The 24,703-nt window shown below is 40.1% G+C and overlaps 1 protein-coding gene across 1 annotated transcript in view; it reads left to right on the top strand.

Annotated features, from left to right (window-relative positions):
• agbl4 (ATP/GTP binding protein-like 4) overlaps nucleotides 1-24,703 on the top strand; it is a 408,857-nt gene that overhangs the window by 262,958 nt on the left and 121,196 nt on the right. The window contains exon 6 of the mRNA XM_024278670.2: nucleotides 1,507-1,546. Coding sequence (XP_024134438.1) covers nucleotides 1,507-1,546 — 40 coding nt within the window. The remainder of the gene's footprint in view (nucleotides 1-1,506; nucleotides 1,547-24,703) is intronic.

The following is a 24,703-nucleotide window of genomic DNA, read 5'->3' as shown; positions in this document are numbered from 1 at the left end:
AACATGCTAGCTTTTTAGTCTAATTTTATAAATTTTTATAAGCTAGTTTGGAGTTCAGCTCATTTTTAGCCAACACACTAAATATTTTTGCAAAATTGCATGTTTTAGGGATTTTTAAACAATTTTACTGCAATTTGTTTCTTAAATTTAGATCAACTTCAGCGCTTTTTTCTCAGTTCTTTAATGAAATTTCTAGTCTTTTAGCAAATTTAACATTTTGCAAATAGCCTTTGCATTTTCACCAAATCCCTGCAGCTATTAAAGTAAATTGTGTCACCATTTTCAGCAGAAAGCTTCAGCGACTATTTTCAGCAAAGAGCATTCACATTATTGCAGGTAGTGCAACTTTTCTAGTTCTCCACTGTTTTCATTTCAAGTGTCTGTTAGAGTTTTTTTAGTCTTCTCAATGCATTGTTGCTTTAACACTTTTAATAATTAGAGATGCCATATTATTAAATTTTAACTTTTTTTCCTTTTCATCATATAAATCTCTTTTCTTAGCCTTGAGTTCAACAAATCTTAATAATATCCTCTGGAACAGAAGCGTAAACCTGTTGGCCGGTTGCTGATGTGCGTGAGCTGACCCCCACGCCGGCGTTCTGGTGCCGGAGCCCCTCCCACTCTGACCTCGGAGCGGACTGACTGTGGGGAGTCGCTGCTCTCTGCAGGAGGTTGCGTTGGAGATAAGCGTGTTTGTTTTGGGGCGTGTGAGCAGAGCCAATGATCTCGTCTCATGTTGCTATAGTGACCTCTGCTGCTTGTGTGGACGCCCGTTCTCACATCTGCTACGCTAACTTTAGTCTGGTTCATTTTAGCGTTTCTGTTCTGCATCAGTATTGGACTGAAGAGCTTTTCTGCTTCTGTCAGGATGGGAGCTCCTGCTAAGAAATAAAGCGGTCATTTTGCATTGGATCTGGTGGTCAGTTTGGTGCTTGAACATCTATTATGCAAAGCTCTGAGCGCCGGTGATGACCCAGCTGCTCGCCGTCTAACACATCCAGGCGTCACTCCCACACCAACCGTACCTCCTTTCCTGGAATGTGTGCGCCTCCTTTCCTGGGGGATTGATGAAGAGGGCTGAGGTGTTGATTAATGCACTGCTCAACAGTCAAGTGTGTGTGTCTCTTTAATCGTCTGCATGTTTGTAGAAAGGCAGTGAGGGATGGAAACATCTCCCTCAAACTGAGACCCAGGATGGAAAATCCAAGGTCAGAAATCACACCTGGATCCAAACATGTCATGTAAAAACAGGAAGTTTGTTAAAAGATTGTTTTAATAAGTTTCTCAGCATACTTTTGGAAAAAAAAAGACATTTTCGGTGCAGAATTCCTCACAATGACACAAGTTTGCCCTAAGGATAAGTTAGCAGTTCTATTGAGCAAACGTAAATCCATTTCAAACATGCGAGAAGATCGATAAACTGTTTGCTCGCTTAAATATGAGAATTGATTAAGGTATTGATCACTATTTTGTGACATTTATCTTTCTTTTCTCTTTTTCTTGCAGCAACAAAGGCGGCTGGACCTGCTAACCATCACCAACTCCGGTGAGTCCCTCAGATCGACGCACTGCAGCACAAAGCTACAACACAAAAACACAAAAACGCATCTTTTATAATCCAGTTTACATGTGAATAAAATGAGCTGTTAGGATGATTTCACCCAAGTTGAGGAGTTCAAAGACGGAACGTGATGTTTTCTGTGTAAACATTTAAGCATCGTAGACACCAGGAACACACTGAACGAGGGTTTTTGAACTCGCGGTGTTCACACAGGTACATCATAGCACATCTACGCACAGATGGAAACGGTTTGGTCCAAATCTAGTGATTCTTGCTCTATTCTGATAAATGAAAGACTTGGTGTCTTATTAATAAATCCCTCTCGACTGATTTTCTCCTAAAGGGACATTAAAGTAAAAAAATAAAAATACTGGATTCTTGTGCGCTCCTGAAAACTGAGCGACTTTTTCAGAGTCAGTTCACCTTTTGAGGTCTCGCTGCTTTTTCTCTTCTACATTTTCTCTGCAGTGTCTCTTTGTGTATCCTTCATCAATCTCTGATCGCAATCAGATCTTTGTTTTTATTCCGTATTTCTGGGATTATTTTTCTAAGAATATTTGAACTGAGAGTTTAAACAAGAGAAAAAAAGTGTGAAAATGTTAATTTAAAAAAATCCTACTTCAGCATCTGACTGATCGTGAGTCATCATTCATGATACAAAAGCATAAGCAGCATGTTCAAGGATGGTAAATGGAGTTTTCTTGTTTTTAAGGCCCTAAATACTTTACCGTCTCACACATGAGCTTCTCATCAGAGGTTGACCGTTCTATGAAAGACTTGCATTTAAACCATTGACTGTATACGATTAGTGGCCCCTCCCCCCTGGTGATCCAAACAGGAAGTGGCTTCAAGAAGCCAAAATCCCACAGACTTGTGGAGAAATAAACAGCTGTTACTCCGTCATTATATTTGTCACAATAAACATTCTTGTTCTGATTCTTTTTTTTTTTTTTTTAAACATTCGTGATATTTTTCTTTATAGAAAGCCATTAAAGTTCTAAACTGACCAATCGGATTCCTCAATAAAAGTAGATGGAGCCAGCTGGCCCTAAAGTCCAATGTTCAACACGTATTGATTTCGTGTAGGAGGTGTGGACCTCCAACAAGCTCACTCCTGTTTGGTGAGAGTGGTTGCCATAGAAACGATTACTTAGACCAATTTGGACCAATCACTGTGTACTGGTTCATCTGGCTCCAACATGGTGATTGGTCCAAATTGCCTTCATTTTGTCGTGTCCAGTTTTCTTTGGGTGACGTCAAACACAACTATGTCGTTTCCATGTACAGTCACTGGTTTGAACTGGAAAGCAAGGTGGTGGAGGGTTCATTATTTGAGATTGTTTTGTCACCAGTTTAATGAAAAATCATCAGCTAAAGGTCTTTGTAGAAGCTGAATCATCAAACAGAGCAACGAATTTGAACTCCAAGGTCTTTCACTGCGGCTGAAAAGCTTTTATCTCCTCGTAGAGTCAAACTGCTGTTGTTTTTGAGGGTAAACGTCGATCCTCTTGAGTATTTTGAGCTTCTGTAGTTCACATCATGCAGTCATTCTCACATTTGGAGCTCCGTCTCAGCCGACGAGTGTCACTAAAGGAGCTGCACTCTTGGAAACGGATGGCAGCTTTGCAGGAAAAGCATCGACTCAGATGGAAGGAAAGCGCTGAGGAACAGATGGTGACGGCACAGAGGATGCAGAGGCCCATATGTGAGGGGGATCTGGACGGTCTAATGTGCTTTGATTAGATGAATGCAGATGTGAGGCTGGTGGAGACCCAGTTAACGTAGCAAGCTGTTCTGCACCGGGACGGGTTACTGGGACTTTTAAAACGGTTCCGGTGCCTAAACGGTGCTCGAACCGCCACTTCAACACTGAAGATGTTTTTGCTCAAAAACACTGAAGTGTGACGAAGATGCATAACAGGGTGAAGGGAAAGAAATAACATCAAATCTCAATGAAAACGTGTTTTAATTCGGATTATGACTAATATAGAACATTTTGGGGGGCTTTATTTAAAAACTATGACTTTAGGTTTCTTTTTAGAGCCAGATGCACCAAAACTTTAATGTTTTTTAGGGAAAATCGTAAACTTAGCAAAGTGTCTCCTTCATGTGTTGTTGGAAGAATTGGAAACAAAAACAGAAAAGCAGAAATACAGAATAACTTTTTACACTTAAATAAATGTCATAGTGCATCATCTATGGGGAAACACCACAATTATAGAGAAAATAAAGCAAATAAGGATGATAATTATAATTTATTCCCTTTTGACGGTCCAGATTAAATAGTTTAACGGGTCACATGTGGCCCCAGGGCCGAAGTTTGCCCACTCCTGATGTAGAACAATGTATTGAAGTGAAGCACTGAAATACATGATTTTATTAGGAGTGATAAATTATCATGTTGATTGGAATAAATTCATTACAAATTATTTTTTTTTTTTTTTTATCGCATTAATCTAATTTTTGATCTATAACTGTTGATGTGTTCTTAAATATAAAAAAAACAAAATTGTTTACTTGCATAGTTTATTTGAACATTTGAACTACATTTCTCTCGGTTCACGTCTTGGAACTCATAACCTACGGTAAAGGTTTTATTGGCAAAATTGTTGAAACGCAATGCATTGTGGTCTATATTTGCCGATGTAGTGAGCATCGATGCACACTGTTTTTTTTGGGGTTTTTTTGCAAAGACTTCTGGGAAATTTCTAGGGTACTGACAATGTGGAGATGTTTTAGAGTTTTTTATAGTTCAGGATTGAAAAAAATACCTCTTGTTGGTGTAGAAGTAAAGATTGGTTGTCTTTTTATATTAGGAAAACATCATTAAGACAGTTTTATATTCGTAATTTGATGTTTTGCTGCATCAAAATGCCACAAATTTAAGAAATTGAAAAAACAGGCTTTTTACAGCAATATATTAGGTTAAAATAATTTATTGAAAATAGATTAATTACTGATCACGATTAATTAATCACACAAAAAAGTAATCACATGACCGCCCTAGTTTTTCTGTGGTACCTGTAGTACAGTACAGTATACACCTGTACCATCTGGGCATTGAGTTTCGGTATCTTTGACTCCAAACTGGCCTTCAGTGTTGGATAGAGCGCCACTACGACCACCAGTGAGTGTGAGGAAGACTCACTTGATTTATGTCCAAATGGGGAAAATACGTTCTCAGATGTTCGTCTTTTCATGAAAGGAAAACGTGAGATATTAGATTTTTTTATTCAATAAAATAAATTGGACTTCATGCTGGTAAACTGTGTTGCCATGTTTGCTTTACGTTGTCCTCGTCTCAGCTGAGGGAGTTTGTGCTGCCGGTTCATTTTGGTCGTTTCGTTTGTGCAGATGGAGCTTTACCCAAAGCTCTGGGCTTGTTAAACTCCAGATGGGTTGTGTTTTAGTGAAGGGACTCTCATATAGGGATCCCTACAGCTGATGATCAGGTTCATCATCAAAAGACCTTTTGTTCTGCAGTCAGATGGAGAAGTTTTGTTGTTGCTTTCTAAACTTTTCTCTTTTTATAACAAGTTTGTTGGACAAACCCGTTTGGAATAAAATGTCACAGCATTTTGTTCTGATGGAAAAAGCAAAATAAAAGCAAAAATCTTTTTTTTTTTCTTTTTTTTTATTGAGGTTCATTTAAATTGTTTCAGAAATAAAACAACAATAACTATTTACTCTGAAAATACAAATCTCACCATGTGTTTATAGTTTCTGTTTTATTTTATTGCACTTTTTAAATAACAAAATTAACTTATTAATAACTTCTCAGTAACAAGAAACGATGTGGTTTGAAACTATAAATCTTGAATATCGTTTGAGTCATTTGATCTAGAAAACATCTTATTTTAAGCAATATTTCTAACAAAACGACGTATATTTTATTTTACATACCTTTTTCAATCAGAAGTTTAATTTGAGAATAATTTAGTTTTAAAACTGGTCTTGCTCTATTTTCAGAAAACACTTAAAAGTTTTATTTGACTCATATTTTACATAACATTTTTAAGATAAATTTGCCTTAAAATGTTCAATTATAGTCTTACTTCAAGGCAGGGGTGTGAAACGGAGCCCAAAATCCAAAACATACCTTAGGTTGTGGCCTGAAAAGGATAAACATTTATTGAAATCTCTAAAACTAAATTTTTAAAACTTTAAACTTTAACATAATTATAAACTAGATATATAGCATTTCCTGCGATAATGAAGCTGAATTTGGCCGCTGAAGACGCTAGTGCTGATAGCTGAAAAGGCTGGAGCTGATAGAAAGCTAAAATATTAGCTAAATGCCTGATTATTCTGAAAAGCAAAAAAATAAATTAAATAAAAAAAGTAGGTTAGCCAAAACAGCTAGCATGTAGCTGAAAAAAGTAGCTAAACTTCAAAAAAGCCTCAATAACAAACAAAAAAAATTCTAAATTAGCCAAAACAGCTAGCATGTAGCTGAAATATTAGCTAAACTCTGAAACAGCCAAAGACATCTTAGTAAATGCCAAAAGTCCAAAAAGCTAACAGAATAATATTATTAAAATGTTAAAACTGAAACTTTTTAACATAATTATCAATAATAAAAAGGCAGGAATATTATTCCAGAATAAATCAACTTAAACCTCAAATAACTTTCAATATTTTACTCTCCATAAAAATGTATTCTGTCTAAATTATTCAAGTTAAAAATAAGCACAAGTTAACATCGGGACATTAATGACAATAAAATAAAATGATCTGGAGGGCCGGATCCGGCCCCCGGGCCTTGACTTTGACACATGTGCTTTCAGGTGACAGTAGTTTAGAAATAAGGATATTTGGACTGTTGTAGCGCTTTAAATAGGATATGTTTGGCGGGGAGTGAATAAATGTACCTACTTTAAACCTTTTTTTAGCACGCGTCTTTCAGGACACGATTAAGTATTTTTGTCAAATGTTTTTTTTTTCCTCATTCATCCTTTCAAAGATGGATCACATTATATTACTGGCTCAAAGTTCAACTTACAGACTTGTCTTTGGTCACCAAGAAGACAATCCTCACAGCCGAGTCAGCATCTCCTCAAACACACCAGACCTTTTTGAGAAAGTTGAAGAAGGTGCCTTTATAAAGACGACGCGTGCCGAGTGCGTGAAGTGACCCGGAAGTTACCCAGTTTCTGTTTGAAAAGGACGTTCAAATCCAGCAAATTGAAAAGGAAGGGAGGTCAAGTGTTTCTCCTATTATCTCCGTTAGTGGAGGACACGGCGGACCGTCCTCTATGAAAGCAGAGGGAATTATCCAGCCCCACAATCCTTTGCTGTCATAACCTTGAAAGGGAAATAAAAAAAATAAAAACGATTGTTTACAATTAAAGCAGAGACAGACGGTGGCACGGAGCGATCAACTTGTAAATTGCTTTTCAGCTGTAAATCCACCAGGTTGTTATGGATGAACTTGTGGTAGATCGATTGTTTGAGAAGCACTTACAGTAAAACTGAACTCACTGAACTGATCAGACTCTGTTATAATTTATTTTACATGTACTTTCAACTTGGGTCGCATCATGTCTATTTTGAATCTTTTGATGAAGTCCGTAGAGGAAGGAAAAAAAAGTGTTGAACTCACTGACTGTATTCTTACTCTGGTATCTTTTTTTTACCATTTTCTTAAAAATCCTCTTTTTTTCATGATATATTTCCTGTAGTTCAAGTTATTTAAGTTATAAACTGACCAATCAGATGCCTCAATAAAAGTAGGTCGTCTTTGAAACGTTTGATACATTTTGTGAAGTTTCCTTTCGAGTGGTAGGGGCGTGGCCTTCCAACAAACTCACTTCGGATAGGCGAGTGTGGTTGCCATAGAAACCTGGACTCAAACCAAATCTGACCAATCAACGACATCTGGCTCCAACACAACGGGGTCCATATCGCAAAAAGAATTCTACTGAATTGACTTCATTTGGTTGGAGCCACAACCAGAAGTTAGCCATTTGTTTATAGGTGATGTCAGACTCACTAAGTCCAGTTCTGATATACAGCCAATGATGGAAGACTTCAAATGCATATATCTCCTTGCTCCTCTCCGGTCCCCCTCCTTTGACCTGTCACTTTTGCTAACGGTAAAGGTTTTTTCTTCCTGAAAATCACGGTGTGTTCAGACTGGACACATTTGGCTCACTCGATAATCTGGAGCAAATTTTCAGTCTGAATGCACCCAAGCGGACCACGATCTGGGACCAGGAACCGCTCTCTGACTTGCCATTTCCAATCAGACTGAGTTCGGGTTGACTCAGAGTTTCCTAAGAATTAATAGGCTCCATGCTCGGAGTGGAACAACTAGACTGAGACTCTTCCTGGAAGGGGCTGTTCCTCACTTTGTCATGACACAGTGTGAGGACACAGTTGTTTGAAGGGGCTGGTGCTCAGAGAGCCAGGTTTGAGACAAATGATGAATGGAGCAAAATACTATTTTGGGGTGTTTTTCATGTTGAATTAACATCGTAATAACTCAAACGTTGATTTTGGATGATATAGACCAGGGGTGGGTAACCTACGGCCCGTGGGCCAGATCCGGCCCACCTGAACGTGTGTTCCGGCCCTCTGAATAATATCAGAGACACGTTTTTGTTTTTTTAAATCTGGCCTCACAGTTGAGACCCACATAGAACGTGACATTTTTTACCCTCCTTCTATTCTATATTATTTCTTTCTCTTATTACCAAAAGACTCCACATTTCTGCTCCTGTTCTGGCCCTTCGATCAAATTTCAGAACCCTTTGTGACCCATGAGTGGAAAAGTCTGCCCACCCGATATAGACCATTCAAACCAACTTCTAAATGTTCACCCGAAAATCTGTCATAAACACTTTATCAGTGTACCTTCTTAGTCGTTGTATCCTCAGTAACCGCCTTGCTGCATGAATCCGCCGTACTAAAATAGCAGTAAAAAGTGTTGTATCCATTGACATAAATGTCGTTGGACAAAACCAGGCTTTGACCTCGGGTTCCAAACAAATGAAGTCCATTTAGTCACCATTTTTCTGCAGTACGGATATCGCTCGAGTTTGCCATTTTGGAACCAGATGATGTTTATAAGCAGTGATTGGTCCAAGAATCTGTCAAGAGCTTTGAATGTTTGAGGTGGGGCCAGCGGGCACCACATGCTCTTATTGAGGCATCTGATTGGCTAGTTTATAACTTGAATAACTTGCGATAAAATATATATATAATGAAAAACAAAAATAGTTCGAGCAAGAATATGTTAGAGACACCAGAGCAAGAATGAGTATTCTGACAAACAGAATGAGTAATCGCTGTTTAGTTCTCATCCCCTCCCCCCTCACGTTCCAAATAGGAGCGTGAGGGGGGAGGGGTCAGTCAAATTGTCTCTGTACTCTTTATGGTTGTAGCTGACGTTGATACAGAATACATCTATAGAATATATCTATATATGTATATATATATGAAGTTTTAATACTGTATTTTCCGGAGTATTTTTCATAGTTTAGCCAGGGCTGCGACTTATACTCAGGAGTGACTTATTTTTTTTAGACATCAAAAGTGTTATATATTTGTTATTTTCCTAGTAAACACTGGTTGTCTTTTAGCTGTTGTTTTCTCTAGCAACCACTGGAGGGCGCTGCATCTGAGTGTTTGCTGCTGATAGTGGCAGAAGAAGTGTCGTCCAAAACAAACATGGAAGAGAATCTGATTGTTTTCCTCTTAAACTTTGATATTTTTCTTATACAGATCAAAAGATTATTATTCCTGTCATTCTTTATTTATTTGTTTTTAGCTATACTGATTGTTCTGAAATGTCACACTTTTCTCCTAAAAGTGCAACTTATACTCCAGAGTGACTTGTATATGGTTGTTCTTCTTAATTAGACATTTTTTGCGTTAAGTGAACTATCCCAACTTTCTCTTGTTCCTTTGCTCTGCCCTCGAAATTCCTGGCCAATGAGAGGTTTAGTCACATGTTTTTGTTTGCAAGCTTTGGTCCTTTGGACATCTGGTGGAATTCAAGGGTCAGGACCCATTCTGGCCCACATTAGGTGGACTCGGTCCAGAGCAACTGACTTTTTCCTTCCAACACCTTTAAGTCCTGATCTCAAACAAGTCTTATCCACAAGCTCCATCAAACCAGTTCGATGGCGCAGACGTGACCCGCTGGTAAACAGAGAATATTGAGGGTTTTCTTCTAATCCAAAGTCTGGAGCCTGTCAAATGGGGTCCAGATGACCCGCCTTTTACTGTAAACATGCCCAGGATAGCACAAGGGTTACAAGCCTCGTCTTCTTGGTGGTGCAGTTCACCTCGCCATTTTCACGCTGCCTCTATGGGTGTGTTCCTATAACTTGGCCTTGTCTCGATGCTCATTGATATTCATAATCAAACGTGCACGCACACGTGTGAAGGATTTTATGGAGGAGCAAGAGACTCTTTCAGATGACTGACTCCAATTGGATAACACGTCAGCATGGGCTCTTTTTACCACAGATTAAAGAAGTTTCTGCCTCTTTGCTCTCCTTCTTCTCGTCTTTCCCACACCTGTTTCTCCCTTCAGCTTCTCATAGCTTTGCTTGCTGCTCATTTGGTTCAACAGCACTCCTATTATCTGCTGTCATTTATTAGTGATCTCATTAAATCCCATCGCATTTGTCATGTTATTTTTACCCTTTTGTCTTGCGCGATCCTTCTCTTTTTATCATCTCGTCTTCTCTGCATGGACAGCAGGCAGAATCGCAGGGTGTGAATGTACTAATAGGCTCAAGTGGCTTCATATTGTACCGTGTCTCAGAGAAAAAATGATTTGATGAGGATTCTGCCCCTGCTGTTCTGTTGGCCTCTGTGTCTAATGGTGTTCATTAGCTTCTCTAAAGAATGATTCACCCTTAAATGTGCATCCCCACAATAGATGAAGGGTAAAGAGGGAGAGAAGTACAAGCGTTACTTTCAGGCTCCAAAAGTCAGAAGGAGCATTGAAAACAGAAACTAGCAAACTCATCAGTGCTCGAAATATTAGGCCAGATTACACAAGACAATACAGGCTGTAAAAAAAAAAAAATTTTAAAAAGCCAGCAAGGCAAAGTCGGCTCCATATAGTTCAAAAGTGGGAAGAAATTGCAGGGCCCAATTGGGTTTGTCCGCAGTTTCTGTGGCGGCCCCACCTGTGTTTGCCCACATTGACGGAAGTTGGGACTCAGTGGGTTAGCTCGCTAGGCTAGCCAGCTGTCCAGGGAACAGCGCAGTGTGCTAGCAAGCTCCGGTGTAGCATGCTAGTCAAATCTGCTGTAGTATGCTAGCAAGGTACTCTGTAGCATGATAGTGAGCTCTTATGTACCAAGCCAGCGAGTTCTGCTGTAGCTTGCTAACAAGCCCCACTGTAGCATGCTAGTGAGGTCTTCCGTAGCAAGCTAGTAAGCTCCGCTTTAGCATGCTAGCAAACTCCACGGTTGCGAGCTCCATTGCGGCATTCTACTAAGCGCCACTGGAGCATGCTAGTGAGCTCCACTGGAGCATGCTAGTGAGCTCTTCCGTAGCAAGCTAGCAAGCTCCACTTTAGCAGGTTGGCAAGCTCCGCTGATGGGAGTCCCATTGCTGCATGCTAGCAAGCTCCACTCTAGCATGCTAGTGAGCTCCTCTACAGCGAGCTAACGAGCTCCTCTGTATTGAGCTAGCGACCTCTGCTGTAGACAGCTAGGGAATCCACTGCCCACCAAGCGACTGGCTAGCGTAGGAAGCAAACCCAATGAGTCCCTACTTAAGCCAATGTGGAGCCACCACGGAAACTGCGAACAAACCCAGTTGGGGCCCACTTATTTTTTTGCAAACTTTTAAACCATGTGGGGGCCACTTGACCCTGCTGGCTGGCCTATAAATAAGTATTGTCCAAACACAAACTGACGCCCCTGGCCAAAACGGGATCTGCCCTGGACGAGGGTGGGCAACATATCCCGGACGAGCCCCCATGTTACGTTCCCTGTGGGAAAATCTGGCTCCGGAGGAGGGGGGGCAAAGGGGGACAATAACAAAAAGTGGACATAAATTTAAAAAAAAAGGAACACAGTTTATGAAATAAATGAAACCCTGTGTCGTGAAATGGAACAAAAATATAATCAGTGGGCTGGTTCAAAAAGACAAACTAAAAGGGAGTTGCAACCTTGGCCAAAAGTCAAATAAGTCAGAGAGACTGCTGACCCGGCCATGTGGACCGTCGGAGTCAGCAGCTCCCTGCTAATGACTGCATAACCAAATATACAAAAAGATAAATAAATAAACAAAGTCTGCAAATCAAGACTACCAAGGTTCAACCCCAAAACTAACATAACAAAACCCAGCAGTCTAAGATTGCTGAGGACAAAAAAGGTAAAAGAGAGCAAAACAAACCAGCATCACACCAACTAAAACCCAGACTGCCTTGGTGTGGCCTCCTCTGCCTTCAGTAGCCAGCAAGTGGCAATTAAGAGACGTTGACCACACCTGCCAGGTGAGCCGAAGAACTGGATGGAAAAAAAGTCAGGCAGCAGGAAGTGACAAAAGCGGACAAAAGGACTCAGCAGATAGTTTGGGATGCTCAGATAAAAAAGCAACACGGAAACCGGGGATTTAAAAAAAAAAATCCAACCGTTTTTCAAGATAATTGTAGAGATTTTGGGGGGGAAAAAAATAACGAAAAGCGCCCATCCCTCCATCGTCACCCCACCACTTCCTTTCACACACTCCCCCCACACACCGACCCACTCAAACCTCGCTCGGCCCTCTTTAATTGGACACTTGAGCAGCGCGCGGCTGCATCTGGCTCCTGTTGAACACAGCCTGACATTTCAGACTGCCGACCTTTCCAGCCCCACCACAACTAAATAATGATTAGTCCTGGCAACTGTTCCTGCGCCGCGCCGAGCGTGTACACATAACACGCTCACAGGTGCAAACCGCACAAAAGAGAACAACAAAAGCACCTGCGCCGGCGCCTTTGTCTTCTCACAGTGAGAAAATGGGGTGCAGACATTGATTTGAGAGGCCATTGTCATTCTTTTGGTTTATCGATTAGATTGTCCTTTTCCATATCTGCAGTCAGCACCCAATAATGTGTTGCTCTAAATTAACTCTGCTTGCCTCTGTTTAGTTTCTCCTTTCGCCTTTATGCACGCTCAGCAATACAGTGGAAAAAAGGTCAATCATATTCATGAGATCCGTGCAGATTTGAGAGGGTGGTGTGTTTTAAGTGTGTGTGGGAGCGCACACCAGCGAGCTGTTTCTAAAGCTATGAAGCCGCGTGGAGATAATAGGCAGTTCTCAGATCTACCCCCAGACTTTCTGCTTTTTCTCTCTCCGTCACTCTTTCTGCATCTTCATCGTGTCAGAACCGGATACAAAAGCTCTTCATTAAAGCCCGTCTTCAGATGTCGTCTCTGGACAGACGATTGGTACAAATCTAAAAGGTCAGAGGTCACGGCTTGGACCCAATTCGTTTAGGGTAGACATTATCTTCACATCAGGTAACATAGAAATACTTTTCTGTCATACTGACAGCCTGTAAGTGAAGCTGATGATCCATCTAGGAGGATGAAAGCAGAACGTTTGGACTTTTTCCACCTCTTTACGTTTGACTCCTGAAGTTTTAGGTCTATAAGCCAAAAGGCTGTGGTAGGAAGAAGTATCTGCATATTGTCAAGAAATGTAATGTTTAAATTGATTTTCTTAAAGTTTCTTCCTGAAAGGGGCGGTCTCACTCTGTGACATCAGCACGTGAGAAGCCGCTCATTCTCGTGGGTATGGGAGGGGCGACTGTTGAGAATACAGATTTTTAGAGGATTATTTGGGGTTCTCATAGTGAGGAATGAACAGTATAACAGTTGTTCTTTCATGGCATTGCCCCCTTAAAATCCTTTCTAGTTTTTTCCTGCAAAACAAATTTAGGTTCGTGCCCCAACCCCCACCACCACGTCTTCACAAACTCCATAACGACTGCAGACTTTTCAAGTTTTCGTTGATCTCAGAGCAGGTGAAGACGCCTTTGTGGTTCTGAGCAAAAACAACGTAGAAATTGATGCACGTCCTAGTAGTTTGTTCCATGTTTCTGCACGCCACTTCTGCCCCCGCCCATCTTTTTACCCCAACAGCACCAAGAAAGGAGGAACTCCAGGATGGTTACAACCGCCTAGCTGAGGGTCACAATGCATTCTGGGACAGAGGGGATAGCTGCGTGGCCCCCTGGTCTGTGATTCTTTCTTCCTGTCGGGGGTCTCTACCTCCCACCAGCAGCCTCCTCCCTGGGGGGTGGGTGGTCTGGCCTTGTCTTTCGTTTATACCGAGCTTCCTGCAGCGCCTTTACCCCAAACCCTTTGTTTATTTCTGTTTCTGTTTTTTTATTTTGCTCTGTAAAGTATCCTCGGGTTCTTGAAAAGTTCTCCTAAATGATTGTAAACTTCCTTTAGGTTGTGGTGGAGGCATGCTCAGACAGTTGCAGGGTTAGGGTGGGCGATACTGGAAATCTGAGTATCGATATGATACCAAGTAATTACAGAGCTTGTATCGCCAATATCGATATTGATACTTTTTTTCTTTAAATTTTGTATTATAGAATGATTTTGGAAATACATTTTGTCGTTAATTAAATGTAACAAAACGCAGGATTGAGCATTTCTTGGTTGATGTTTCTATGGCAACCACTCTCTTCAATCAGTAATGAGCATGTCAGAAGGCCACACCCCTTCCACTAAGAGAAGGCTCTGGAGAATCAAACGCTTCAAACGTTCGACGCGAGTCCACCTACTTTAACTGAGGCATCTGATTGGTCCGTTTATAACTTGAATTACTTAAAATAAAGAAAAAATATCATCAAAGATTATTAAGAACATGTCAAAAAGATGTTGCAGAGCAAGAATGGTTATTCTGATAAATAGTGATTGAGTAAAAGCTGTTTATTTCTTTATTGAAGTCTGGGGGATTTTGTTTTTCTAGGACCAGCAGGTACTTCCTGTTTGAAACAGTCAAGTCAAATATATACAGTCGATTCATTATTAATACAGGAGATTTAGATCTCTATTCCTACAATCCAACCAGATTGATCTGTCTTTGTCTTTGGCGAGGTCAGCAGCCAACAAAAGTAGATTTACTGTTTGGTGACCCTTTAAATTTAAGCTTGTTCTGTCATTTGTTAATGAATCAACATCCACTATGAATCGGGTTTGAACCACAAATTATGATATGAATTGAATCGTTGTTAAAACGAGTCCTTAAACTGCTTGTTTATATATATTATACCATACAGTAATAGTAATGTAGTATAAATATTGTAAAATATGATGACTTTGAACATCGGATTATAGTGGAAATATTTCAGATTGTTGTCTTCGGTCTTTTAATCCCTTAAATGATTTTTATAACTTCTGCTTGAAAACAATGGATTGATATTATTAATTCCTAATATTTTCTGTTCTTGTTTTTAGTTAACTTTTGTTCAAACTAAAGGAATATCCGTCAACCACTTACTCATAATCAAGTTTTTGTTGTTTCAGAACGTAGGATTTTATTTTTTGAAAAATACAAAATATAACAGCAAAATCTGGTACTTTGTACACTTTTATAAGTGCAATTGCTTCACAAACAAATCCTTGACGGTCTGACGTTAGGAAAAGTCTAAACTCGAGTTTGATTGGAGGAGGAGGTTAGGGCGTGAGAGATAAATTAGATGAAAAATGATATAGGCACAATTATTTATAATAAAATATTTGCGATCATTTTTTTCTGGAGCTGAGCAGCTGTGAAAACAACACATCCTATTAGTTTCCCTAATTATTCTCATTCTTGCTTTATTTGCATAGTTTATCTCTCTGTTCGTCATTATGGGGGACCAGGCTTTCAATGTGATGTTAAAAAAACGATTTGAAGGATGGATATGATGGGGTGGGGGGTGGGGGGTCTCTTATTGAATATTTTCCAGTTGATTTTGTTGAAGGCTTCTCAGCAGCAGCATGCTAATGAATGGAGAACCAGTGAGATCATTTACCACACAAAGAATGGAGAGCCGTGCTGAAAATATTTGTCATCAAACAAATATTTAACACCTGTCTCAGCCCACATACCTGATGCCTCTTTTTTTGCCAAGCTTATATTCCTAATTCTTAAAGTCAACATTCCTGTGTAGCAAATATGGTAATTCAGGTAAACAGTCGGCCATGTGTTTCTTCAGGCGAAAAGGAGGAAAAAGGAGACGAGACACTGAAATGACGACTTATTGTAGAGGCGCCGACTGTCCGTTCTTCTGAAGGACGATGAGGAAGTAAACAGCCTGTGAGCCGGCTGTGGGCTCGGAGATTATTTCTTTGTCACCAGTAGAGCCACCAGTGTTGCTAAGCACTGCTGAGGAGAAAATCCTCCTAGAGAGGACTGATTGGATTTTTGTTCCAGGGAGCCTTTTGTGTTCGCAGCATAAGGACTAGATAATAGAGGTTGATGCCGCTCGCTCTCCGTGGTATGGCTGGTGGATTGAGGGTTTGGACACACTGTTTGTGCTGGACGCCAGACCTAAAGGCCATTATTGACTTCAGCTGCTTCCAGGCCTTAGACTGAGCCCGGCCGTCCTCATCTCTCAGTGTCAGAAGTACCATATTTTGATGCCTCGTAACTGAGTCACCTTGTTTGCACATGCCGATGTGTTTCTGTGGAAACTCTCAGGAATTCACTTCATTCCTGGATGAAATCTTTATAATCCTTATTTTACAAAAATGCTTTTCTTATTCGTCTCCCGGGAAGCTGTTAATTAGAAATCAATGCAAAAAGGCTAAAACCAGGAATTATGAACAAAGCAAAGAAACTGTTTATTTAAATGGGATCTAGCATTTTTTTGATAAACAGCACTGAAACACGTGTATTTAGATTGTTTTCATTAACTGAACCACAGTCGGGTGAATGATGAAGTGGAGCTCATTTACACTTAATGAAATTTCTCTAATGTGAAAAACATTCATGGAAGCTGCAGAAAAAGGAGGAATTCTACTTCATTTAGAGAGAAACACAACCTCCTCCTACAATGATTAGACCGAATCTGAATTCTTCCCCTACAACAGGGGTCTGCAACCTGCAGCTCCAGATCCACATGTCTCCATGGTGACATAAAATAAGTCATGGAGACTGCTGACCAGCCATGTCGACCGTCTGAGTCAGCAGCTCCTCCAAACCAAAACTACCTCAAGAAAACAAACAAAGATGGAAATCTAAGACTACCAACCCCAAACTAAAATAACAAAACCCAGCAGTGTAAGACTGCTGAGGACAAAGAGGGAAAAAAAGAACAAAAAGTAAAATAAAATAGCATTTTTTTTTTAAAAATAAGGACTATTTAATTAGCATTTATTTAATTTAGATTTGTTGAATTTATAAATTAATGGCTGAGGTTCACATAGATGATAAATTATGTAGGTTTTTACATCCTGTTGACCTGAAGACGTCTTGTTTGCTCAGCTCTACCTCCAGAATGAACAGATTTATATGCATGTTTATGAGTTAAAAGCACATATTATCTTAGCTGCACAGAATTACTAGCAGCACAGGGATGATCCTGTAAAGAGCGTCTTTTATTCTGAAAATAAGTTATTTGATCTTTTGTCAAACAAACAAAAAATCATATGTAGAGAGATGATAGGTTCTTTTTATATTTTTGCTTTTGTTTGTGCCCAAAATACACATAATTCATATTTATTATTGAAAAAAGAAGGTCATAAATGCAAATCTAAATTTCTGATGGGCTAAAGTAAGACCATGCGGCTCCTTCTAGGCTCTTTTACTGTTAAAGGTTGCCGACCCCTACCCCACACCTGGTTCACACTGGACGCGGAAGTGGCGTGGAACAGAGGCAGACTCGATTTGGCGCCCTTGTTAACCTATGGGGTGGTTTACACCAGGTTTTGGAGCGCCGCGGTCCTCCGGAAGGCAGATCGTTTCAGCGTCTGCTCTATTTTGTGCGTGAGTCGGGGACGATCCACTTCAATTCTGGCAGGAAGTTACATCGCCACACATGAGAAAATCTGGTTTATTGTCAAATATAACCAATTTTTCACAATAAAACACCACGATTGACAAATGTGATCATGTTTTTTTTTTTTTCTAAACAGACTATAAAGATGAAAATAGTCACACAATCATAACACACACACACTTCTCTGTGTTTGTCACATCAACAGATAAATTAAAGAAGTGTAGGTCTACTAAATAGTTGCTTCTTCTTAGTAGAAACATAGAGTAATATTTTTAGGTTAATAATTTACCCATGATGGCAGAACAGAAAAAAACTAGCAGAATCGCCCGTCGACCGTCGCGGAAAGTGGAGAAAATCTTCTAATTTTGACATTACTATCCCTTGATGACATCATCTAAAGTCGCCGGTCTTCTACCGTATTTTCCGGACTATAAGTCGCACCAGAGTATAAGTCGCAGTAGCCAAAAAATGCATAATGAAGAAGAAAAAAACATATAGAAGTCGCTCTGGAGTATAAGTCGCATTTTTAAGAGAATAGTCCAACATTTATGAATATATTCAACAAGCCCGACGTAACGTTGCATTTGACATCAAATGAGATTCATGCGTCAAATTCGAGTCCGCTGAATCTTTTGATGTGCGTCTAATTTAATGCTCAATGCTTGTCCAAAAATGTGTTCATAAACTAGACACTCTCATTGGAGAAGCTGAGGTTTTTAGATGCTTTGGCTGTTTATCTCGCTGAAAATACACAGAAGATACGAATGATGTTGAGAGGTTAAGTTATTTATATTAAAGAACACAAAAGCATCTATGATCATCTCTCCATTCTGGGTTCAATTCAATTCAATTCAATTCAATTTTATTTATATAGCCCAATATCACAAATTCAATTTGCCTCATTGGGCTTCATGCCTGTAGTTTTTACAGATGCACAGATGGAGTCATAAAATATGCACAATAGGTAAAAACTAAACAGACTATAAAGAACGGTCATCCCTGTCCTTAGACCCTCCCTCGCGGTAAGGAAAAACTCCTAAAAAAACCTGAGTCAGGAAAAAAAGAAGAAACCTTAGGGATTCCCACATGAGGGAGAGATCCCATCCCAGGACGGACAGGCGATACCAGAACGGTTAAAGAAAAGTTAGCTGCTAAAACTGCATATATGAGTAGAGTTCATTCATATAGAGCTGAGGGACGAGTGATGATTAAGTCCATAGTCCAGATGAAGCAGGACAGCAGTTTTTTGTCTTTTTCTTACGGCGATCGTTACCTTCTAGCCTGCAGGAGCTGCATCTAAAATGAAGAGAAAAATAAAAACAATAATAATAATGTCTTGATGGAAATAAGAAAAACATCATAACATCCATGAGGAGAATGATTAGATTATCAGGAACGTTTGTTTTGAACGTAACTTCTTCTTCTGCGTTTCTGTCAGCTGACAGCAGTAGATACTGATACACAAACCTATAGTGCCCTCTAGTGGTTGTTATTGGGAAACAACCGACAAAAAGCAACCGGTTTAAGTGGGGAAAATGACAAATATATGAGCCTATTTATGTCTAACAAAATCACATATAAGTCGCTCCTGAGTATAAGTCGCACCTTTGGAAAATCTATGAAAAAAGCGCGACTTATAGTCCGAAAAATACGGTATGTTAGCGCATAGCTGCCAGTGCTCTGAAAACACATAAAAACGTTGTTTTTTTTTAATATGACTTTAAGTCATACTAATGATACAGATCACCCTACCGGCAGAGGGAGAGAGCCTTCCGCCGAAACGGCTACCTCTTAAAAAAAACAAAACGTTTTTGACATTTGCACCAACAATTAGACGTCACTTTTGGACGTTCCGGGTGTCCCCAACTTGTCGTTTTTTGATGAGCTGGCTGCTCCCATTAAAACCAGGGGTCCGGTCCCCAACCCTCAGGCCGTGAACCGTACCATTCTTCGGGCCGCTTGGTACCAGGCCCCAGAAAGGGGAAACAAATTTATGTAACAATTACTTAATTAAGTGCTAAATATTGATTTTTGTTTCCTAGCTTGTTGTCATTTTTGATAATTATGGTGAGAAATGCGTGTCTTTACATAGAGGAGTATCATTATTTATTATTAATCATGTAAAACTAACTATAACTAAGCAAAATTTGTAATTTCCAAATGGTATCCCTCCGTATGACTGTTTCAACAGGGTCGGTGATCCCTGCCTGTAACTGTCTAAGACACGAGGTTCACACCTACAACCCGTTTGTGGTCTGTCTGTCGACATGTTCACAGCCTCTCTTTTACAGTGGTAAAATCTACAGCCTTTCTTATTGGGACAACAGACTGTATTCATTGTTAAAGTTATTTCAGCTTTAGTCATGCACATGAATTGTAATGGGAAATCAGAGCTTTTAAACCAAAGTCAACATGTTCTGACCCCTTCAGAGGGAGAATCTGCTTGTAATAGAAGGGAAATGTGGACTATTCATTGATTCAGCCGGAATCCCTGCACTTTATGTTCATCATATGTAAGGAAAGTTGCTTGAGATTATCAAACAAATACAAAAGAACAAAAAAAATGTGAGATTTTAATGTATTTTTGCATGAATCTTCTCAAGTCCACAGTGTGGTTTTGTGTTTCCACAGAGATCAGACTCTCTGTCCTTGTGAGTGAAAGTCAAATGAAACCATTAGTTGTCAAAACGCTTTGCCCTCAGCGTGCCCCCACTCCCCCACCGTCTGATCCAACACCACCCCGTCCACACGGGTTCACGGCCCCCAGAGAGAGGAGCTAGCCGCCTTTTTTATTACCGGTCAGACGCTGTGAGACCAGCAAGTTCTTTCCACGACTGTAGGGTGTTTGTGGTCGCCGGTCCGATCGTGAGAACTTCTGCGTCCGACAGACGCCCCGGAGTAAAGAAAAACACAGAAGACGAGGAAAAGGGAGGAAGAACCGTTACCAGGAGCTCTATTACGCAGCAAAGCCTGCCCAGCAGCCATGTGCTGCTGCTGCTCACCTGGCTGACAGATAAGTGGAGATTAGAGGAGAGGAGAGGGTGGAAAAGGGTATTAGGGGAGGAAAAACATTCACTCTTAAACCCCGGGACGGCCTTTATACTGTCAGGATTTCTCGGACGGTCCAGGACCAGATTCACGTCTTGGTGTGTTTTGATGTAGTTTGACTGTATAAATTACAATTTTCTGTTTCCCTGCTAGTTAGCAGAGAATGAGCGTCTGGTGGCGAGATCAATACAGGTCTGCAGCAGGAGGTAAAGTGGCCCTAATGAACTGAATTGACTGGTGCTGAAATATGATCAGTATTTCTCTGGTGGTCATTATGTTCTTTATGAAGAAGATCAATGTCTCTGGGATGGATCAGTGAGTATGCGCAGCGTGATGGCAGGCCCGCCGCTGATACCGCTCCTAATACTTAATGAAGGATTTATCCTCGATACGTTTAGCCGGCGTGTGTGTTTGCGGCTGAGGCGTGACCGTCCCCCCGCCTTCAGTCAAAGGTTTGTTTTCAGGCCCCGCAGCATTAGTCGGTGATGTGCTGGTATGAGGCGGCGCTGTTCATTTCATGGGCTATCACTTTTGAAATTGGTGAATGCCTTTTTCATGGTTGATTAGGAATTCATGCAGAACTAATTAAGAGGCATAATAAGAGAAATTCTGGTGAGAAGCCTCCAACCAAAAGGGGGAGAATGGACAGTAAACACTTCTGATTGATTGTAATAGTGTGTTGAATGTGAAAAACCTCGGAGTCCAACATCTTGGAAGCAGACAGCCATGTCTTCATGAGGCGTCTGAACTTGGAGAATCGACTGTGTGCCGCCGCACAGTCAACACACCCGGCAGATGATTGCTGGCATGACAGGCAGGCAGGCAGCCTGTCATGCCAGCAATCCTCACAAACACACCTGTACCGGCATCTGTCCGTGCTGCAGGTGCATGAACCCTATATCCCAACCCAAACACGGCTCCTTCTCTCCTCGTCCTTTCATCTATCATGAGGAATACAGACACCTCCACTTGTCAACAGCACAAAAGGTTGCTCGTTTCATCTGCCGTTTCTTTCCATCTGTCTGCGAAAAACTCTTAACGATTCCAAACACAGCCAGGCACAATGATGACGTGCGCACCCGCAGTCTAATTCCATCATCAGCATCATTACTGCTATTATCCCGTGTCTCCCTTTAATGCAGGCTAATGGATCACCAATAAAGATAGATGAGCCTGGCAGTGTGGAGCTAATTGGTGGGACATGATGTCTGGCTACTGTCCTGACTTGAGCCTTTTGCTGATCTACATACACTGATATGGAACTGCTCCTTATTTTTGATTGAATCCAGGTATTATCCGCTAGTTAATTATTTTACACTTTTTCTGAAAGAACAATGATTTTAGTAATAATGGATGAAAACAGGACATTTCTTCTTATTTTGTTAATAAATGTGTCAGGAAGGTTCATTTAATTTATCGTGTTAAGAGTGCCAGAAGCTTTATTAAAGTCCCCCGTTGACATTTTTTTTAATTTAAAAAAAATTACCAGTAGTGTTATAATTATGATCATGACGTTTTTAACCAAAATCCCACAAACTAAATGTTTTAAAAAGCAATTTTTTGGTGCTATTTTTCCAAAATCTTGTCTGGTGGGCGTGGCTTTTGCAGCCCCGCCCCTAATCCCATCTATCTGATTATGATAACTCAGTAGCTATGTTCAAATCCACCCCTACTCACTATACAGTACTCTTTATAGTGTGTTCACCATTTTCTAGTGCTGTCCGAATCTACTAATTCCAATATTGAGTTCACTAGAAATTTCCCAGAAGTCTTTGCGAAAAACTAGTGTGCATTGATGCTCACTAGATTAGCGAATATAGACCACAATGCAACAATTTCAAACAAAGAAACGTGTTTAAATGATTTTTTTTAATAAACCATTCACATTTTCATCATCAGAACACACAACTAACTTTAGTATGAAGGTTACAAAGATGAAAACCGGTTCAGAACGGTCTTTTTCACCTTCTGCAGCTGCAAGAGGCCCAAAGTACTTTGCATACCTGAGAGTTTGTGAGCACCACTTGAGGTAAATGCTCCCATCCTGGATATCAGTTAAGTTCTGGGCAAGGACATCCACACACCCACAAAACGTCCACGTGGACTTGAATTATTATGTGAATCTCCTTCAAGGAAGAGATCAACTCCAACCGAGGTGTCCTTCATAAGAAGATGTGCTGTGGCCTCCACTGTTGCCCGTTTAAGTTGAGAATAATTGAACCCGAAGGCGAAAGTGAAATCTCCATCACAGGTTGTTGTTTATGGGCTGTCCTCAGCGAATAACTGCTTTACATGTAAATATGATTTATTTAGTGGTTTAATGCTTTTTGCATAAAATGTTACCTATGCGCCAGTCAATTATAACTTTTATGACCTAATATGGTGTGGATGCTCCTGTCTCTGCAGAGGATTATGAACTAGATATATAACATTACCTGTGATGATGCTAGTGTGGATGCTGTAAGCTGAATTTGGCTGCTGAAGATGCTGAAATTGATAGCTAAAATCACTGAAGCTGATAGCTGGAAATGCAGAAGTTAATTGCCAGCTAATTATGCCAAATCAGCCTAAAAAACTTAAGTTAGCCAAAACAGCTAGCATGTAGCTGAAATATTAGCTAAGCTTTGAAATAGCCAAAAAGAAATCATAACAAATACTAAAATAGTCATAGAATGAATGAGTAATAGCTGTTTATCAATAAAAGTCTAAAGGGTTTTGGCTTCACGGGTACTTCCTGTTTAGAATACCACTCACTCCAGTTTTGATATACAGTCAATGGTCCAGACCAAGAGTGCAGGTGTGAATATACTGATCCAGAACCTGTCAGGTTGTTTCCAAATGGACTGGTACGGTTTGTTTACAGTGTGACATGAACCGGAGTCAGTCTGGCCCAACTCCCAATGCCAACCTTTTTGGAACTGACCAGACACCATAGCTGGGAAGTCACTGTCCAGACCACAGCGGTGGAAGTCGTACTAACAACCATTGAGATGTGAACAAACCCGGAGCAACAGAGACACAAAACAAGTCAAATATGGACCCAAAGTAGAAGAACCAACTGACTTTCCCTGAATACTCCCTGATTTTTTTAGGATTAATTAGATTTATTTTTGACAATGTTCTGCTTTTGGTACTCTTTTATGCATTCAGAACTAAATGTTATTGTTCATGCACAATTTAAACCAGGAAAAGTCCCACTTTTAATAAAAAAACACATAACAACTACAAAGCTTTAAAGATAGATCAATCTACAACCAACATATCAAATTTGAAGGACAGAACCTAAACATAAGACATTGAATTATCTGACCAGCTCGAGTTATTTAGCTTTTACTCGGTTTTAAATCATCACAGAAGTTAAAAAACCTCAAACTTCTCTCAAATATCTGAAATATGAGGAGAGAATTTTCCACCTTTTTCCCATAAGCCCCTCTTGAGCTACAGAGATTCTGGAACCACTTATACAGCACAGTGAGCAAATATCATAAGGAAGTTGGCATTTGAAACAGGAATAATCATAACTAACTAAACGCCTGAAACCAAGAAACGAAATATCACAGAACAAAAAGGGGCTCCATGTAGTTCTGCATCAGTTACTTTTCAATTACAGCAGCCCAAGCAGAACAAAATTGTTAGTGTCATTTATCGACTGTGGTGCCCTCTATTAGAGTAACAACTGAGAGAAATCCATCCTGTTGTATAAAACACCTGGCTGTCTTACAATAACAAAGAGTTCATTTCTGTCAGCCGGCCTTAAGTGTTTAAGGTGTGATGGAAGGAAACGCGTGAAGCACAGAGACTAAATCCTCCGGTGGATTGAGTCTTCTATAAGTTTAAGATTAAGGGATGACACCAATCACTTATGGATCTGTTTTCAAAGTATTCCCATCGTTAGTATTATGCAATATAGGGCAAAATCCAAAAATAATTAATTTTCTAGAACATGGGTGTCAATTCAATCGGACAGGGGCCCAAAATCTAGAACACACTTTAGGTCTCGGGCCAAACAAGATAAACATTTATTGAACTCTAAAACTTCATTTGTAGAACTTTAAAAATGTAACTTTTTAACATAATTATAAACTAGATATAAAGCTTTACCTGCGATAATGGTAGTGTGAATGCTGTAAGCTGAA

This window comes from Oryzias melastigma, linkage group LG4 (assembly GCF_002922805.2).
Source record: "Oryzias melastigma strain HK-1 linkage group LG4, ASM292280v2, whole genome shotgun sequence".
NCBI lineage: Eukaryota > Metazoa > Chordata > Actinopteri > Beloniformes > Adrianichthyidae > Oryzias > Oryzias melastigma.
This window is presented reverse-complemented; position numbering and strand designations above follow the sequence as displayed.